This window comes from Solea senegalensis, linkage group LG11, assembly GCF_019176455.1.
Source record: "Solea senegalensis isolate Sse05_10M linkage group LG11, IFAPA_SoseM_1, whole genome shotgun sequence".
Taxonomy (NCBI): Eukaryota; Metazoa; Chordata; class Actinopteri; order Pleuronectiformes; family Soleidae; genus Solea; species Solea senegalensis.
In genome coordinates, this window is record NC_058031.1 from 2,447,725 (window position 1) to 2,463,497 (window position 15,773).

The following is a 15,773-nucleotide window of genomic DNA, read 5'->3' on the forward strand; positions in this document are numbered from 1 at the left end:
AATTTGAATCTTTGCATCCCACAGTGGGGTTACTTAACTCTAAACACCAGAACCGACCTAAAAGCACACAAAGAGCATTCTCTCTACTAAGTGTAAAACCATGTAAACTCATTCAGACGTAAACAAAACTGGATAAAGTCGAATTATAGAGATTACAATAAAATAAAAATATGATCTAATGCAGCAGTCCTGCATTACATTCTCATTTCATCAAGGTTATTACTTCCAACAAGCATTTGTCTGCATGTCTGTGAACAGCATAAAAATAAAGGATTCATTTAGATAAAAAATGTCTAGGGATGTAGTTTAGGGTTTCCGAGGGTTAGATTTCTTTTAAACCCATGGTTCTCAAACTGTGGTAGGTGTACTTGAAGGAAAAAACATGCACTTGAAGGAAAATCAGAAATACTCTTGTACTGTATTAAAGCAGGGTATGAGTACAGAAAATGAAACTATCGTATTGGCAATAAATCTGTCTCCTATGAAATTCTGTAGCTAACTTTGTTTGGCCTATTTACACCACTGTATTTTCACTACAATTCATATTGGTGTAACAAGGTTTGAGAACCATTGTTTTAAACAATTGTTAATCTTACAAGACAGTTTGGTGGGACAGGACAGAATTTCAGGGTTCAATCCCCATCTCTAACGGTCTGAAAGAACTTTTTATCAACTCAAGTTAGCTAGTTAGCTTGTCCGAGCGGTAATTTTATTTAGCTTTATTACTTATTGTGAATATATATATATTTCTAAATTATTTAATATAGTCTTAAAGTGTATTTAAAAAAAGAAAAGTTAGAAAAAGCATCTCCTCTGCTGTAACTTGTTATGCTAGCCATGCTAGTATTATGCTAGTCTCTTAAAGGCACTTTGTTTTTAGGAAGCAACAGTGTGTGTTGATACTTGAAGTTAAAAGAGGTCACATTAAGTTGCCTAATCAGTGTGGTGTGGGTGGTTGTCACTTCTGTCAACTAAGTAAGTGTCTTGATAAGTTAAATTAAGTCTTGTTGAGTTAACATGAGGACAAAGACAAACACTCAGTTAACATGTGTTAGAGAAGTAAACTCTCTCTCCTTAGCTTTAGATTTACCTGTTTGTTTTTTCTTTGTCTTTTCCTATTTTTCTTCTGAGATCCAGTGGTTTCTGCTACCTCGATGAAATCCTCTAATTTAGCCTGGTTTTGGAGCGAGAAGTTCTGGTCTCTTGAAAACATTTTATGGGCAAACCTGGAGTGGGGGAAAACGGAGAGATTTGTCATTGAGAGTTTATGACTTTGGTGGAAACTTAGTAAAGGAAAGGGGGTTTAAAGTCCTCTGTTTGTTGCAATCTTCAGCATTCATCATTGTCACTACTTTTTACACACTGGACCTTTAAACTGCATTAGTTTCAGCTATATGTCGCTCATTAAACTGGGCACAACCACTGTGACCTTATTGTTCTTATTGTTGCATCTGTGTGCTCTGCTGCCTATTTGTGTTCTTGCGTTGAATTTAGCCCTGTTCTTGTTTTGTTTTTTGTCTTGTTTATTGTTTTTACCTTTTTTTTGTTTAACTCTCTGTACCTGCTGGTAAAGGAGGGAGCAGGCCACTGTTTAAGCACTGTTGTTGTGGACTGGGCTTGGGTTAGATGAACAAGGATGCTGTTCCTTACCTCACATATATGATTGCAGAGTGTTCTATGTCATTGATGTGTGTATTTTTGTGTAACTGTGAAGAAGGTTCAATGCAAAAAAATGATATACATTTGGGTCAGTGGTTTCCATGGTGGCCCCACCTGTGTCCATAGTACAGGTAATCTGCTCACTTCATGCCCCATATGCCCACTTAGTACTCACTTCATACCCAGGTAGCCTGGAGAGGGTATGAAGTGGGCTTGAAGTGGGTGAGGACACCATGGAAACCACAGACAAACACGCTTGGGACCAATATTGTCAGCCCTTATATAACCCTGATGCGACTAAATGCCCCTCAATGTCAATACACTCAGGAGGTGATCCATGCCGTAGTGCTCACAGACAGTCAGACAGATAAGAGTTTCACAGTGTCAATACACCCCTATCTCAAAAGGTCCAACGTGTAAGCAGTTGTGGCATCTAAGAGTGAAACTGCAGATTGTTCACTCCAATTACCTCTCCCTTTACTAAGCGTGTCAGGCAAATATAGTAGCCCCAGAAAGGATGTTGTTGTTGTACATTTGCATAAGTTTGTTTCACTTCACATTATAGACGTATCAATTGGCTGTAAGGGCTAACTAGCCATTGTATAGTAAAAGGTGCCGGTGTCAGTTAGCACATATTAGCTGCACTTTGACCTTGCTCGTTGCTTTTTGGAAGCAGCAGTGTGTTAATACAGGAAACATAATTGCCCACTGGTGGTGGGTGCAGAGAAGAGTCCGGCTGTGGGCTGTGGCGCGGTTTTACCATTTAATCGGCAGACAGGATATTCACTACCACATCATTCTTGCTAGTCAAAGCTACAGTTACAGAGATCTGCAATTCACTTTTAACTAGTCAAAATGATGTCACGTTTGAAATTTCTTCAAAACTTCAATTTCTATGAAACTTCAAGATATCTTTAATTATCCTCATTTGACGATCTACATTGTCCTTATTAGATATCTTGAAGAAGATATCTCAAACTTGAATTGTGACTAGCCACAGTCGTGTTGTAGATATCTGAAGTTGTGGATCTTGTGGATATATGTATAATGACAAACCCCATACACATAAATGGTAAAAGAATGATGTCTACAACTACAATTCATACTAGTCACAGAGACATCACAGATATCAGTAATGGTCATTTTCCAGTCAAACTTTGCTATTAAATGTTAAAAAAGCTTGCCATACCACACCCACTGCTCATGTCACTTTCCTTCACTTTCAAACTAAGAATGATGCTAAAGTAACAGGTAATGTTTGTGTCTGCAGTTTAAAAGTCTTACAGTTGGAAGGTACTTACCACAGTTTGAAGTTCTTGTTCCACAGTTCGAAGTGCTTCTTCTTCTTCTTCTGCCTGACTCAGTTCACTTTGCCTTTTATAGTCTAGTTTTAATTGTCTTTGATCCATCTTCTGTCTGTCATCTCGTGTTCCCTCATTTGATGATGGCATTTCCTGACATGGTTGTGTCATTTTCTTTTGGCTCAGATGGGCCTGTATTCAATGTATGTATGAAATGTGCAACATACATAGTTTTATTAATTAATATTAATTTTTTCATATCTGTTTACTTCTGGAAAATAAACAGAAAATATTAAATGATTTGTACCATTTACTTTGTGTTGACAGATAATAATTTTAAAGTTTTAACCCCCCTCCCCCCAAAAAAATTAAATTGTGTATAAACTAAACATAGCTGTACACTGAACAGTATTTTTATACTCGTATTTTTATCTAACAAATATTTTGAACCTTCAAAGAATTATGTATTTTTTTGTTTTGCATATAAACACAAATGTCCCCAAAATTTAATTAATAAATATTAAATGCACGTCTGTCTAATGTTTAATTCTACACTGCACAAGATTTTATATATTTGTGTCGAGATACAAATGTCTTAAAACGTCCAAAAGAGTTTCATTTTGAGGGCTAAGTAAATAACTGGAAGTTTGGAGTGGCATTGCGGTGTGGACGTTTATTTTGAAGGCTGAGACCACGAGGTTTGGCGTGAACGGCGGGGTATAATTTTTTTCCACTTTTATTAGACAAATGAGTATAAAGAGAGTACTTCGAGTAATAATTCAAAGATACACATGTCATAAAAGTGAGTTTAATTTGTAAGGCTGGAAATGTACTGATAATGAGGAGCGGCCTGAAGGTGTAGACTTTTATTTTAAAGGCGAAATAAATGAGCGGTGGGAGTGTCGCGAGCACGAGGGCGCGAGGGGGGGTGGAACTATAGTTTGTCAAGTTGTCCAAAAATACACGAGAATCACACGAGGAAGCAAAATGAAATAAAAAAAAAAAAAGCGGATAAGTATCACGTGATTAGAGTTATGTTTAAGGTTTGGTCACGGTTACGCAAACTGAGGGGTGGAACTACAAGTGGGCGGATCTCCTTAAGTTGTCCAACTCATGTTTTGTAGTCCTACTCACTTACAGTTACGCCCCCTTGTCACGCACTCTGCGCACACACCGCTCTCGAATTGGCTCCTACGTGTCAAGCTAGCGGTCTATCCTGTTAAGTTAGCTCGGAGAGAGGAGTTAACCAGAAGTGATGCTGTAATGTAGAAGAGAGGAGGAGGTGGGGACACACAGCTTTCACCGCTGTCAGGGCGAACACGTTAGTTAACTTAGCAACACATGTTAGAGAAGTCAATCCTCCTTCATTTGTTTTTTGGATTTACCTGTTGCTTTTTTCTTGGCTTGTTTTCGTCTTCTTTTCCCCCGCTTCTTCTGAGCGCCTGTGTTGTCCCGCTGTCCCCCCGATGACTTCCTCTATCTCGGCCTGGTTTTGGAGCGATAGGTTCTGGCTTCCCGAAAACGTTTCATGGGTGGACCTGGAGCATCCGCCACCTGGTGTGGAGTACCCACGAATAGGACATGTTCTTTACGCTTTGCCCCTGTCCGTGGGAGTTTTCCTTCTGAGGCTGTTGTTTGAAAGGTAAAACTTAACTGCAGTTTGTCCGACGTGTGTGTGTGTGTGTGTGAGTACAAAGCTCAGAGGCTCATGTCATGTGGCAAAACTCTGAGTGTGTATAAACTAAACCAAGGGAAAGAAACTCGAACACGAATGTAAATATTTGCAGGAATCTTCTCATATGTGCATTTATGAGGCCACTGTTCAAATAATCTCGTAATCTTGTTGGATGTGTTCAATCTTTGACCCAGCTCTGTGGGCTTGTTTTGCATAATGTTAGTCAAAGAAAATCCCCCATCTGCTATTTCTGGAGATGACAATTTAGTTGTAATGAAATTAGGCATATCCCCTCTTAAATTGTGGGATTAATTTTTTTCTTTTACCTGAGAAAGTAGGTCTTCACGGTCAGTGAGGGATGGGCCGATACACGCATTGTGTTAAATAAACATCCTCACAATAACTTGATTGTAAGGAATTTTCCACTGTTGAAAAAAAAGATGAAAATGTCTAGCACACCAACATACAGTCCTGGTGATTTATTTTTAAGTGCCACTAGGGGGAGTCTGCATTTTGTTTATAGTCATTCCAGGACACTGGGATTTATAATCTAAATTACGAATTTTGTTTTTCCCTTTGAAATTTTTTTTTTTACAACATTTCTTTACATTTTTGAAAAGTTAGCAATGCTTTTTGTAACATCAGTGACATCAGTTTCCTCTTTTATATTCTAAAAGCGTATAGATACAAAAACCAAATGAAGGTAGAGTGTAGATTGTTTCCGTTTATGACACTAAAATAATGTACAGTGCTGTGCAAAAGTCTATTGATCTGTTGTTTTAATGGAGTATAATTATGTCTCAATCACATCATTGGAAATGACAGGACAGGAAACACAGGAAACATCTCTGCAGGAGAAAACACTCACATTTTTTCAGAAAAACAGCTTCTACAGGTTTGAAGTGTCTAAAAGTATTTGGCGTGACCTGACCTGACACTTTAAGAATAGCACAAGCCTGGTTTTGTTAAACCTGAAGTGGAACCCTAATTAACATGACAGGTAAATCCTGTATTTGTCAACATGTAACTGCTGTGAACAAATACAGGAAAAAACTGTCTTTTACACCGGGTTTATTCAAGACATGCTTGAGCATTACATACAAATGTAGTTAAACTTACCGGCTGCTCACCGTCACATCATTCCAATCCAAATGTCAATGATCACAGAATTTAACAGACATAACAACAACAAAGCCGGTGGTGCCCTGAGACCTTTGCACAACTCTGTATATATTAAACATTTTCACAATTATCTTGGTCATGATAGTCATAACAGGAAACTTTGATATAGTCCCATGGCTACAACAACATTCCTTTTAGGTGATGATATGGAAATGACAGCTGGTTTAAGGCATGTGTGGTTGTTTTTGTGCGGATACTTTAAGGCGGAAACATCATTATTGTGCAGTCTAATTCCTCATATCATCTGTGGGCAATGTCCTGATCTAATGTCAGTCAAGTAATTGTTCCCAGCTCTCTGACTGAGGACAGCTTTGTGTACATGTAGACAGAAATGGACAAAGCCAACGCACAGGTCTGTGCCTCGACTCATTCAGCCTCGTTTCCCATGTTGTGGAAGATAAGTGGGGGTGTTGTTAGGTGGAGATGTAATGAACGGTTCTGGGTTTTTGAGCGTGAACACTGGTCAGCGCTCCCAGATGATCTTGTGACACACATCACTGTTTTGGTTAGAGGCAGCAGCAGCCCTGCCATCGCCCGTCTCTCTCCCATATACTCACATGACAGTTCATCATGCTGTGTTTAGACTAGGTGCTACATTCCCCATGATTCCTTCTTTCTAACGCTCGCGTGTGTCTCTGCTGCAGCCTCTGGTATCCGTCCTTATAAGACACACACGAGCGAGCGCGCACACACACAAATCATGTCTGTTAAAGAATCTCTTGGCAAATCTTGGCTCATAGTCCATTTGTTGCTGTAGCCTGTACAACCTTTTTAACTTCTCTCTCTCTCTCTCTGTGTCTCTCCTTCTTCTCTAAATATCTTTGTACCACACCATCTCTCTGTCCCCTCCCTGCCCCCACCCTCTTTTTTTTCTCTGTTTTTTTGCCTCTCTCTGTGTGTTTACAGGCTGGTGGCCAAGCCCTGTGCCCACATACTTCAGATTCAGGCGGGAGTGCCTCGGCAAGCTCAGCCCAATGCTGTCCTGGAGAAGCTGTACCAGTCCAAAACGGTACATAAGGCCCCTGCTTGTTCTGTAGTGCATTAAATGTTCCCCCTGCACACTGATGTTGTTGCTGTGGAATATGTCACCACAGGCATAATCACATGTTCAGTAAATACCTCCTTGGAGTGCGACTGGATTACGTACTTGGATTCTGGTTTAACGAGTCAGATAATGGAAAGCAAGTCATTTGTATTTGTCATGTGTCGTCCTCCTTTAGAGTCCAGACACAAGGCAACTGGATGGACTCTCCAAACAGCTGGACTGGGATGTACGGAAAATACAGAGATGGTTTCGTGTCCGTCGGAACCAGGACAGGCCCAGTCTGCAGACCAAGTTCTGTGAGAGCATGTAGGTTCTTGCTTCACTGCTGTGTTGTGAATCCTGTTAAAGCTGCTGCTTGTGCAATATTTCACTTAAAATATGCATTTAGTTCCTTTTTATAATGAGACAACTATAACTATAAGCGTGTTTGGGTCTGTATTCCACAGCACTTCCCACATCTATAGCACTGTGCAAACATCTTAGGCCACCATTATGTGGTTTTAAAAATGTCGATCAGTGTTCACTAAACCTGGAAATGTCTTGTTTTGTCCACAAACCAAAATGATTCAGTTTGAACGATCGTTAATCGAACGATCGTTGCGGTGCAATTGCACCGATTCATAACGTGAACATATCTCAACAAGGCGCTTTACATAGTAAGGTCAAGACGTTACAATTATTTTAAAGAGAACAAACGGGAACGCAGTGAGCAAGCACTTGGCGACTGTGGAGGAAAAAGAACTGCCTTTAAATCTCCGACAGAACCAAGACTCCTAAGTGTACGTCGTCCATCTGCCTCGACTGGTTGGGGTAAGAGAGAGGAGGGAGAGAGTAAGGGTGGGTGGGAGATGGAGGAAGAAAGGGAGGTAGTGAAGGACAGGAGAAAAGAAGATAGAGGAGACATAGAGACCAGGAGCGGTTGTGCTACACATGTATTTGAGTATGGGCCCAGGATGTAACACGCCTCTCGCCCAAACAAACTAGTTTGTACAGGTTAAAGTGTCGGGTATTTAGACCTACCTTGAGAGGGTAGGTGGCACGACCCTGACTCTCTCAAACCTGGAGTGGAACCCTAACTAACACTAAACTACAGGTAAAACCTGTGTTTGTCCTACTCTTTCATCTCAACAAATGGCTGCTGTGAAAAGGGTGTGTTACAGCTTTACATACACATGATGCACGAGCGAAACTCATCAATAACAACCAAACTGCTGGTGCCCTAAGATATTTGCACAGCATACTGTACGTACTGTACTTCTGCATTGTCATTTCAATCTAATTTGGAGTTTCAGCTCCAAATCCATACTGAAACGCCTGGAAACGTATATTACATGACCATTCATTGTAAACAGGAAGTCAACTCTTAAACTTAGTGTTTAACTTTGTTTCAGAAAGTACTATGAATGAGGAAAAGTATTTATGAAGATGAGACGCGACGAGGTGAAACTGAGAGGACGTGATAAAGGAGCTTTTCGTTTTACATGCATGTTCAAAGTCCGGACTAAGACAATCATTTGGTTTTCTTAATGTCATGTAAACACGTTAGTCTGATTAAAATCAAACTAATCTTAGTCGGACTAACATACCTGGATAATGCGATCCATAGTCCGATTACTCCTGTATGTGTACACTCAGTGAAATTGGAGTCAGACTTGGCGTTCTACACATGCAACACAAAAAAAGAAGGAAACAACATAAAAATCCATCTCACCGTTCACTGTTTTTCTGTGACATTAAGGTCAACAGGAAACTGATTCAATACAAACTAGCTTATAGAGGGATACAGTGGTCTCTGTATTTGATCATCCAGACACCAAAGTGTTGGTTCTCTCTGCTCGTGAGGTTAAGATGGATAAATGTCTCCTCACCAAATGCATTTATTAAACAACCAAACAAACTCACTTACAGAATTTATCCAACCTTTCACTCAAGATGTATGTGTTTTAAATAACATGCAAGTTTTAATCAACAATGGAAAGGAAATTCTCCTTTTACCAATTGACGATAGTAGGTGTTGCAGATGTGGCTGTAAATTAGTGGCTACATTATGCAAATCTTGTCATGACATTTATTTAAAAAAAGTGTGTTCCCACATAGACAGTTTGAGAAATATTGCATTAGATGATGCACGGGGGAGGGTGGTGAATGTAAATGGCAGCTGCAGACAGGAAGTCAAATGAAGAAGCTATTTCGGTTTAACCAATTCTGTTTTCTTGTTTCATTTCAGGTGGCGGTTTACGTTTTACTTGGGGATTTTTATCTATGCCATTCAACATTTGTGGGTGGTGAGTTTACAATGACAAACCTCTCGCTGTACATTATGCACACACACGACACGACAAACAGCTTTAGCTTTTACCTAAAGGTGAACATGTGTGTTACACTCCTGTAGAGCTGCAGCTAGAATCTTTTCAATTAATTGAGTAATCGTTTGGTCCATAAAATGTCAGTAAATGACAGAATAATATTGATCTGTGTTTGTCAAACCTGTAAGAATCAAAGGATTCTTACTTGTGTGGTGTGATGTGCTTGTTGATGGGCGCCAGTGTGAGCAGGCTGTTGGAAAATGATTCAGTTTTAATGATTTCTTTGTTATATGGAGCAAAGAAACCAGAAAATATTCACATTTTAGAAGCTAAAACGACCAGAAATCTTGTTTTAATAATGAAGAAACCCTCAAAACCGATTATCAAAATAGTTGACGAATCATTTAGTAATCGATTAATCAAGTAATCGTTTCAGCCCTACACTCATGCATGTGTGTGATATATATATCCTAGAGCAAATGACATAGGAACCACATGAGCTTCAACTCTGGTTGGGAGGTGGACACTCAAGTTAAGTCAAGTCAGTTGGACAAAAAAAAAAAGTCCAACTGTGTGAAAAACTACTTCAGTACGATACAAGCTTAAAAATGATGTCACAATATTCCATTATGACAGAGAAATAACAACATCTGTGGCGATATTTGACATCATTTCCAAAATAAATGGGGTTGTTTTGATATGTAACAACATAATTCACAATTAAAAAAAAGCTGTGATGCAAAAACAATCCACAAATATGTACAACAAACATTGAAGTGGCGGGCTGCATGACCTCGATTGAATTGTTTGTCCTTGAGTCATCACACACACACACACACACACTGAAATGTCTCAATATTTAAGGTCAACAGGTCGTGAGTATGACGGTGGCGTATTCAAATATGTAAACAACCTATTTTGAATATGGTATAGTTATGAACGGGGTCTAGCGTTTCCGGAAGCACTTCAATGCAAATAATGGTAGTAAAACAAAAGCCCGATAACAACACACAGAGATGATTTTGCCTCGTGATGCAGGATGTCGTGTGTCGCACCTTTTTTGTAAGCAAATATCTAGACCCGTGGTTCTCAAACTGTGGTAGTGTACTGATACTTGTTCTACTGTATATGTGATCGGAGTGGAGCCGCTATACCAGTGTGTGTGTGTGTGTGAAGTATATGTGAGGAAGAGGAGGACAATGAGAGAGTAAATGATCTTATTGAGAATAAATCTGTATTTAAAGTTGGTGATAATGGTGATACTTCAAGAGCTCAATATTTTCCTTAGGTGGTACTTGGTATAAAAAGTTTGACAACTACTGATCTGGACAAAGGTAAATTGTCTAAGTTTGGAGGAAATGAAGGATCCATGCTTTTACAAATAGTGTAAAACATTTGTTCAAAACATGTTTTTGGCTCTCACGTCATTTCTCAGCTGACTGCTTTTTCTTTTCTTACAAAATATATAGGGGGTTAAGGTTAATATAACTATATACTAATATCTATATATTATATATGTAGTATAACACACTCTCATTTAAGAACCACTGACCTACACTCGGGACATGAAGAGCAGATGAAACGACAGATTTACCTTTTTAACCGTACACATTTTTGCTTGCCCTCAGTCACCTTGGACGTGGGACACCAGACTGTGTTGGCACAAATATCCATTCCAGGTTTGTTTCTTGTTTTGTTTTAAGTGGATAAACAGGATAATTAGCTGCCTGTATTGCTAACGTGTCCAGCACCACGGTGTTACATATTTGTCAAAGGTGTTTTTTTTTGTTGTTTCCCTCTGCCTCACAAAGCCTCTGAGCCCTGGACAGTACAACCACTATGTCGCAGAGCTGGCTTTCTATTGGTCGCTGATGTTTTCCCAGTTCACAGACATTAAACGTAAGGTGAGTCAACATCGCTTCATCCTCTTCCAGTCAGAGCCGTTTTTCCAGTTTTCTTTTATGTTTTTATTGACTCAGTTTTAAATCCTCTCTTTTCTTATCATGTTTGTGTTCACGCTGTTTTACGATGTGCTCTGGAAGTACAGGTTAGACCCATAACTGCCGCGGGGCATTTTCCACGAAAATGTACAGCACTCCTATGTGACATGAAGTGCAACACCTATTTGTCGTCTCACTATTGACACAATCTCAGAGTGACTGTCGCGCTGAAAGGACACAGATTGGACCGGCTCATTAGCTGCAGATGTTTTTTTGTTCATTTCCAGTGGCTGATTTGAGTCACTTCAGCGTCCTTTCTCCTTCTGTCATTCCTTCCTCATTTCACTGATGACAGGACTTCTTCATCATGCTAGTCCACCACCTGGCCACCATCATCCTCATCACATTCTCCTATGCCAACAACATGCTACGAGCCGGTACTTTGGTCATGTGCGTGCACGATGCAGCAGACATCTTCCTTGAGGTAAATAATAGAAAAGGAATAACCTTGACATGTGTGAAATAAACGATATCGCAGTTCCAATCCGACAAGAAAAACACCTCACCCGCTGACCTGAGTGTGACATGATGTCGATACCGATAACTTTTATCACTGTCAATCATTAATGTCTTATTTATTTCCCCAGGCAGCCAAGCTGGCCAACTATGCCAAGTACCAAAGGCTGTGTGATGGTCTGTTTGTGGTGTTCAGCATATGCTTCTTTATCACTCGACTCGTCATCTATCCTTTCTGGTGAGAAGATCAGTTTTTTATATAAACGCAAAATAGGTTTCTCCCTGTGTGTGTGTGTTGGTGTTTCTGGGGGTTCTCCAGCTTCCTCCCACAGTCCAAAAACATTCAATATGGGGATTCAGCATATTGCATGTTACGTTTCTTAATCTGTTTTCAAAGAGCCCTAAATCACCAAATAAGGTTATTGGTCTTTCAATGCTTTGATTTTCATAACAATCTCTTTTAATAATGGGGGAAAAAAAATATGTCTGGAGGGGTTTTTGCCGTGCCATTTTTCTGGGGGCTTAGTTACTCACACATTGTGAGCACTAACTTGGCCGAGCGCGCCGTCATCGCTGTGAAACAGCCCGAGACACAGACGATCGCTCTCACTGAAAACACGGCGGCCAGTAGTGACATGAGAGGAAAAACAGATTTTTGTGAAATTTAATAAAAGGTTTTCCTCGTTCTTTCTGTTTGATTCCTGATTAGAAGCTGAAGTGTTGTAAACCGCTCACTTTCCCGGCACCAAAGTCCACTGAGAACAGGGACACGGGAGCTGCTGTTGTTTTTGGTGCCTCATGTAGTTAGTTTGAGTTATTGAGGTAATTCCATACAAACGATTTTATTCAGGATTAGCACATTAATTACAATTAATAAGGGCTAACCCTTGTTTTTTTTGTAGTTGGTTGGAGCAGCTCTAGTCTGAGAGAGAGAGAGAGAGAGAGAGGGAGACACTCAGTTTCGCAATTTGAAGATTGTGTGACATGGAAGTACAAACTGATAAGTAATGTGTCTCTGATAAGAAGCGGGGTTTACGATTTAAGGCGTCACACTGAACGCAACACACGGGCTATTGAAGGCATCCATGGTGGACATGGTCTCCTTCTCCTGCACAAAATAATCCATTAATGGTCACAGTTCAACAAGAGTTTAGTAAAGAAGAAACTTCCACTCATCAGTGCTGGTGATAATAACTGATAAGGTGTGTGATGATTTGTGTCGCTGCTTCCTCCTGGATGTAACAATAACTTTTGTTGTTGACTGAAACCACAAATAAAGGCTGCAAGCACCGTGACAGCCACATTGTACCAGGTTTAACGGGTTCAGTCAGTGTTATCAGGCTCGATCGGTTTCAGACAGAAAAATGTTTGGACTGTGGGAGAAAGTACCTGCAGGAAAATAAGTAGTGCTACTGACGCTGTTTATGTCTTCCAGGTGGAACAGTGTGTTATAATGACTGAATGAATAATAACCATACGTTTCTTCCCCTCATAGGATTGTTTACAGTGTTCTGATTGAGAGCTGGGAGATCGTGGGGCCGTACCAGGCCTGGTGGCTGTTCAATGGGCTGCTGTTGGTCCTGCAGACTCTTCACATCATCTGGTTCTACCTCATCGCTCGTATTGCTATTAAAGCCATATTCAAGGGAAAGGTTAGTCCGCTCATTTCATCCATACTGTACAGTGTGAATTACCCCAACTCAAATTCAAAAACTATGGACTGGCGATCTGTCCAGGGTGTGACCACTGCCTTTCGCCCTATGTCAGCTGAGACTGGCACAGCACCCCACGCGACCCTCATGTGGAGGATAAAGCGCTAGAAGACGGATCAATAGCAGAGAAATAGAGCTTTGCACCCATATACTTATGCGTCACACGTTTCTCAGTTCTGCAATTCCTAAACTGTTGAACAACTGCCACATTGAACATTTTTTGACACTTTTACAGCCATAAAATCAAAATAAATCCAGGCGGCCTGATTATCATGATGGCCATAAGAGGGTTAGCGTTTGTGTATGGCCGTGGCATTTGTCATTAAACCCGAGTCTGAGTTGAGTCCAACAAGTCACCACAGCACAGTACTAATCGAAGTGTCCAATCACAAAATAGTCTGATCAACGGCTTGAAACAAAACCTTTATAGTGTAACTTCCTCGCTCACTTCCTGCCTTGCTCTCTCCTTCATACATATGACATCTGGCCTCCATTCCCGACACAACATCAGGGCAGAAGAATGCAGATATTTCAACTATGAGTTTTGTGCCTCTGAATACTTTAGAATTCACATCTTTGCATAAAGTTGATCAACTCTCCTGAGTGGACACAGTGTGGACACAGTGTGGACACAGTGTGGACACAGCTCCAAGTTCCAAGTTGACTCGGTGCTCTACTTAGAGCTGACATTCAAATAACAGGGGACATATCTGCTCCTCCTCCTCCTCCTCCCTCCTCCCCCGAGTGTGTCAAGGAACTATGGTGGCCTTTGCATACCAGAGATGATGTAAACACTCATTCACATCTCTCTCTCTTTCTACTACTTCCATTTTCTTCCATGGTTGGTTAAAGCAAAAGGTTTATGCGGGCGGTGAGGAGTAACAGGTTTGTCCTTTTGGGCTGCCGTAGAAACATTGCGGACACAAGATGGTCGCCAGATAAAAGGGCTTTGTTTCTAGGCAATGAAAACAAAACGTAGAGGAAAGTATAATACATTTCTGCCAATGAACACTCCCACTGAGCCTTTAATCTCTTCCCCTGAATCAACGGAGCAATAAAAAACACACTAAACTGAAAACATACCCATGTGCACAGATGTTTTCAATTCCTGTAATGAAACCGACACCGTAGCTATTTTTAGATACGGTGGTTAGCGTTATCGCCCCACCCTACTGGAGCTAAAACACGACACTAAGATGACTGTGATAAATATTACCTGCCTCGCGGAGCTGCTAGTACAGTTGTACACCTTGTATTTGCATTGTTAGTTTGTAGTCAGTCCAATTATCGTGTGTTTTCTTTGTTTTACAGGTGGCGAAAGATGACCGCAGTGACATCGAGAGCAGCTCGGACGAAGAGATTAATAACTCCAGCGGTGGTAAAAACCCCAGTCAGAGTCTGACCCCAAAGAGCACTGGTAATCTTAATGGAGAAACTCACGACCACTGAGCACCAACATGAGGACATGTACTCCCACTGTGGCTGTCGCTCACCGTCCGTGTGCCTGTGGGGCCCCCGCGTCGTCACCTGACCGCCTGAAAAGATGATTTTGTTTTTGTTTTTCCGGAGAGAAAAGAGGAACTGGACGCAGCTCCGTGTGTGGGATACAGACGTAGCACTGTGTTACTGAGTCAGGTTTACACCGTGTGACGTTTACCCCTGCGTTGTGCTTACAGAAGCAGACTTGTGTGCACCCGCGTGCTCTGTGTGTTTCCTCACAGCTGCAGCAAAGCATGACCCAGTGCGTGTCTACACCTCATTTTTTTTTTTGTTTATACAGACATGGATATTTTACAAGTGAATTTGATTTAAAATTTAAAAAAAAAGTGGCATACATGTTGCTTTGATTACAGAATCGCTTCTATAAGCTCATGCAGTGAGACAACATATGTTTAAAATCCACAGTTGCATTAATGATCTTATTATTTACGACGGGAGAGTTAGACTTGCTGCGTTCGAGTCTCCTCCAGCACATTCTCCGTGGAGATAAGGTCTGGACTCTGTGGTGGCTAATCCAAGTGTGAAAACGATGACTCATGCTGCCTGAACCACTCTTTCACAATTGGAGCTCGCTGAATGGTGGCATTGTCATGAAAAACCTGATCATTCAGTACATTTAGGCCGTCAGGTGAACCTGAAGCAACCGAAGCAAACTAGGATCATAACACTGCCCCCACAGGGTTACAGAGTAAGCCCAAATATTTGACAGCTGTTAAACAATTCACCCAGTCATGCATCTGCCTCACTCTGCTGTAAGCCAAGAAATTCCAAAGGCCTCTTATGTCTCTTTATAGAATACCAAAGATTTCTTAATAAAAAAAAAATCTGCATCAAATCCACCGGTGCGTGTGTTGAAGACGTTGAATTATGTTTGCTCTCCGTCTGTTTGGCCTATTTCTGTGAACATTGTATCTCAAGAAAGGACTTGACTTTCTTT

General features: G+C 40.7%; 1 protein-coding gene and 1 long non-coding RNA gene across 2 annotated transcripts; one reads left to right on the forward strand and one right to left on the reverse strand.

Annotated features, from left to right (window-relative positions):
* Positions 1–774: 774 nt before the first annotated feature.
* Positions 775–4,408, reverse strand: LOC122777675. The gene is made up of 3 exons (XR_006361354.1): positions 4,346–4,408; positions 2,961–3,152; positions 775–1,226 (listed from the first exon to the last, which is right to left on the reverse strand). It is a non-coding gene; the product is annotated as an uncharacterized LOC122777675 (long non-coding RNA).
* On the forward strand, positions 4,106–15,675 carry LOC122777674 (ceramide synthase 5-like). The gene is made up of 10 exons (XM_044039062.1): positions 4,106–4,602; positions 6,724–6,826; positions 7,038–7,168; positions 9,090–9,147; positions 10,797–10,847; positions 10,980–11,072; positions 11,464–11,592; positions 11,756–11,862; positions 13,120–13,276; positions 14,648–15,675. Exons 1-10 carry the CDS (start codon positions 4,427–4,429, stop codon positions 14,783–14,785), a joined length of 1,143 nt encoding a protein of 380 aa, XP_043894997.1. The 5' UTR covers positions 4,106–4,426; the 3' UTR covers positions 14,786–15,675.
* The last annotated feature ends 98 nt before the right edge of the window (positions 15,676–15,773 follow it).

Excerpts from the sequence above, each read along its gene's own strand:
- LOC122777674 (XM_044039062.1), top strand. The coding sequence starts at position 4,427 with ATGACTTCCTCTATCTCGGCCTGGTTTTGGAGCGATAGGTTCTGGCTT. Across the intron at positions 11,073-11,463 it reads TCACAGACATTAAACGTAAG|GACTTCTTCATCATGCTAGT; the intron begins GTGAGTCAACAT and ends CACTGATGACAG. Across the intron at positions 13,277-14,647 it reads AAGCCATATTCAAGGGAAAG|GTGGCGAAAGATGACCGCAG; the intron begins GTTAGTCCGCTC and ends TTTGTTTTACAG.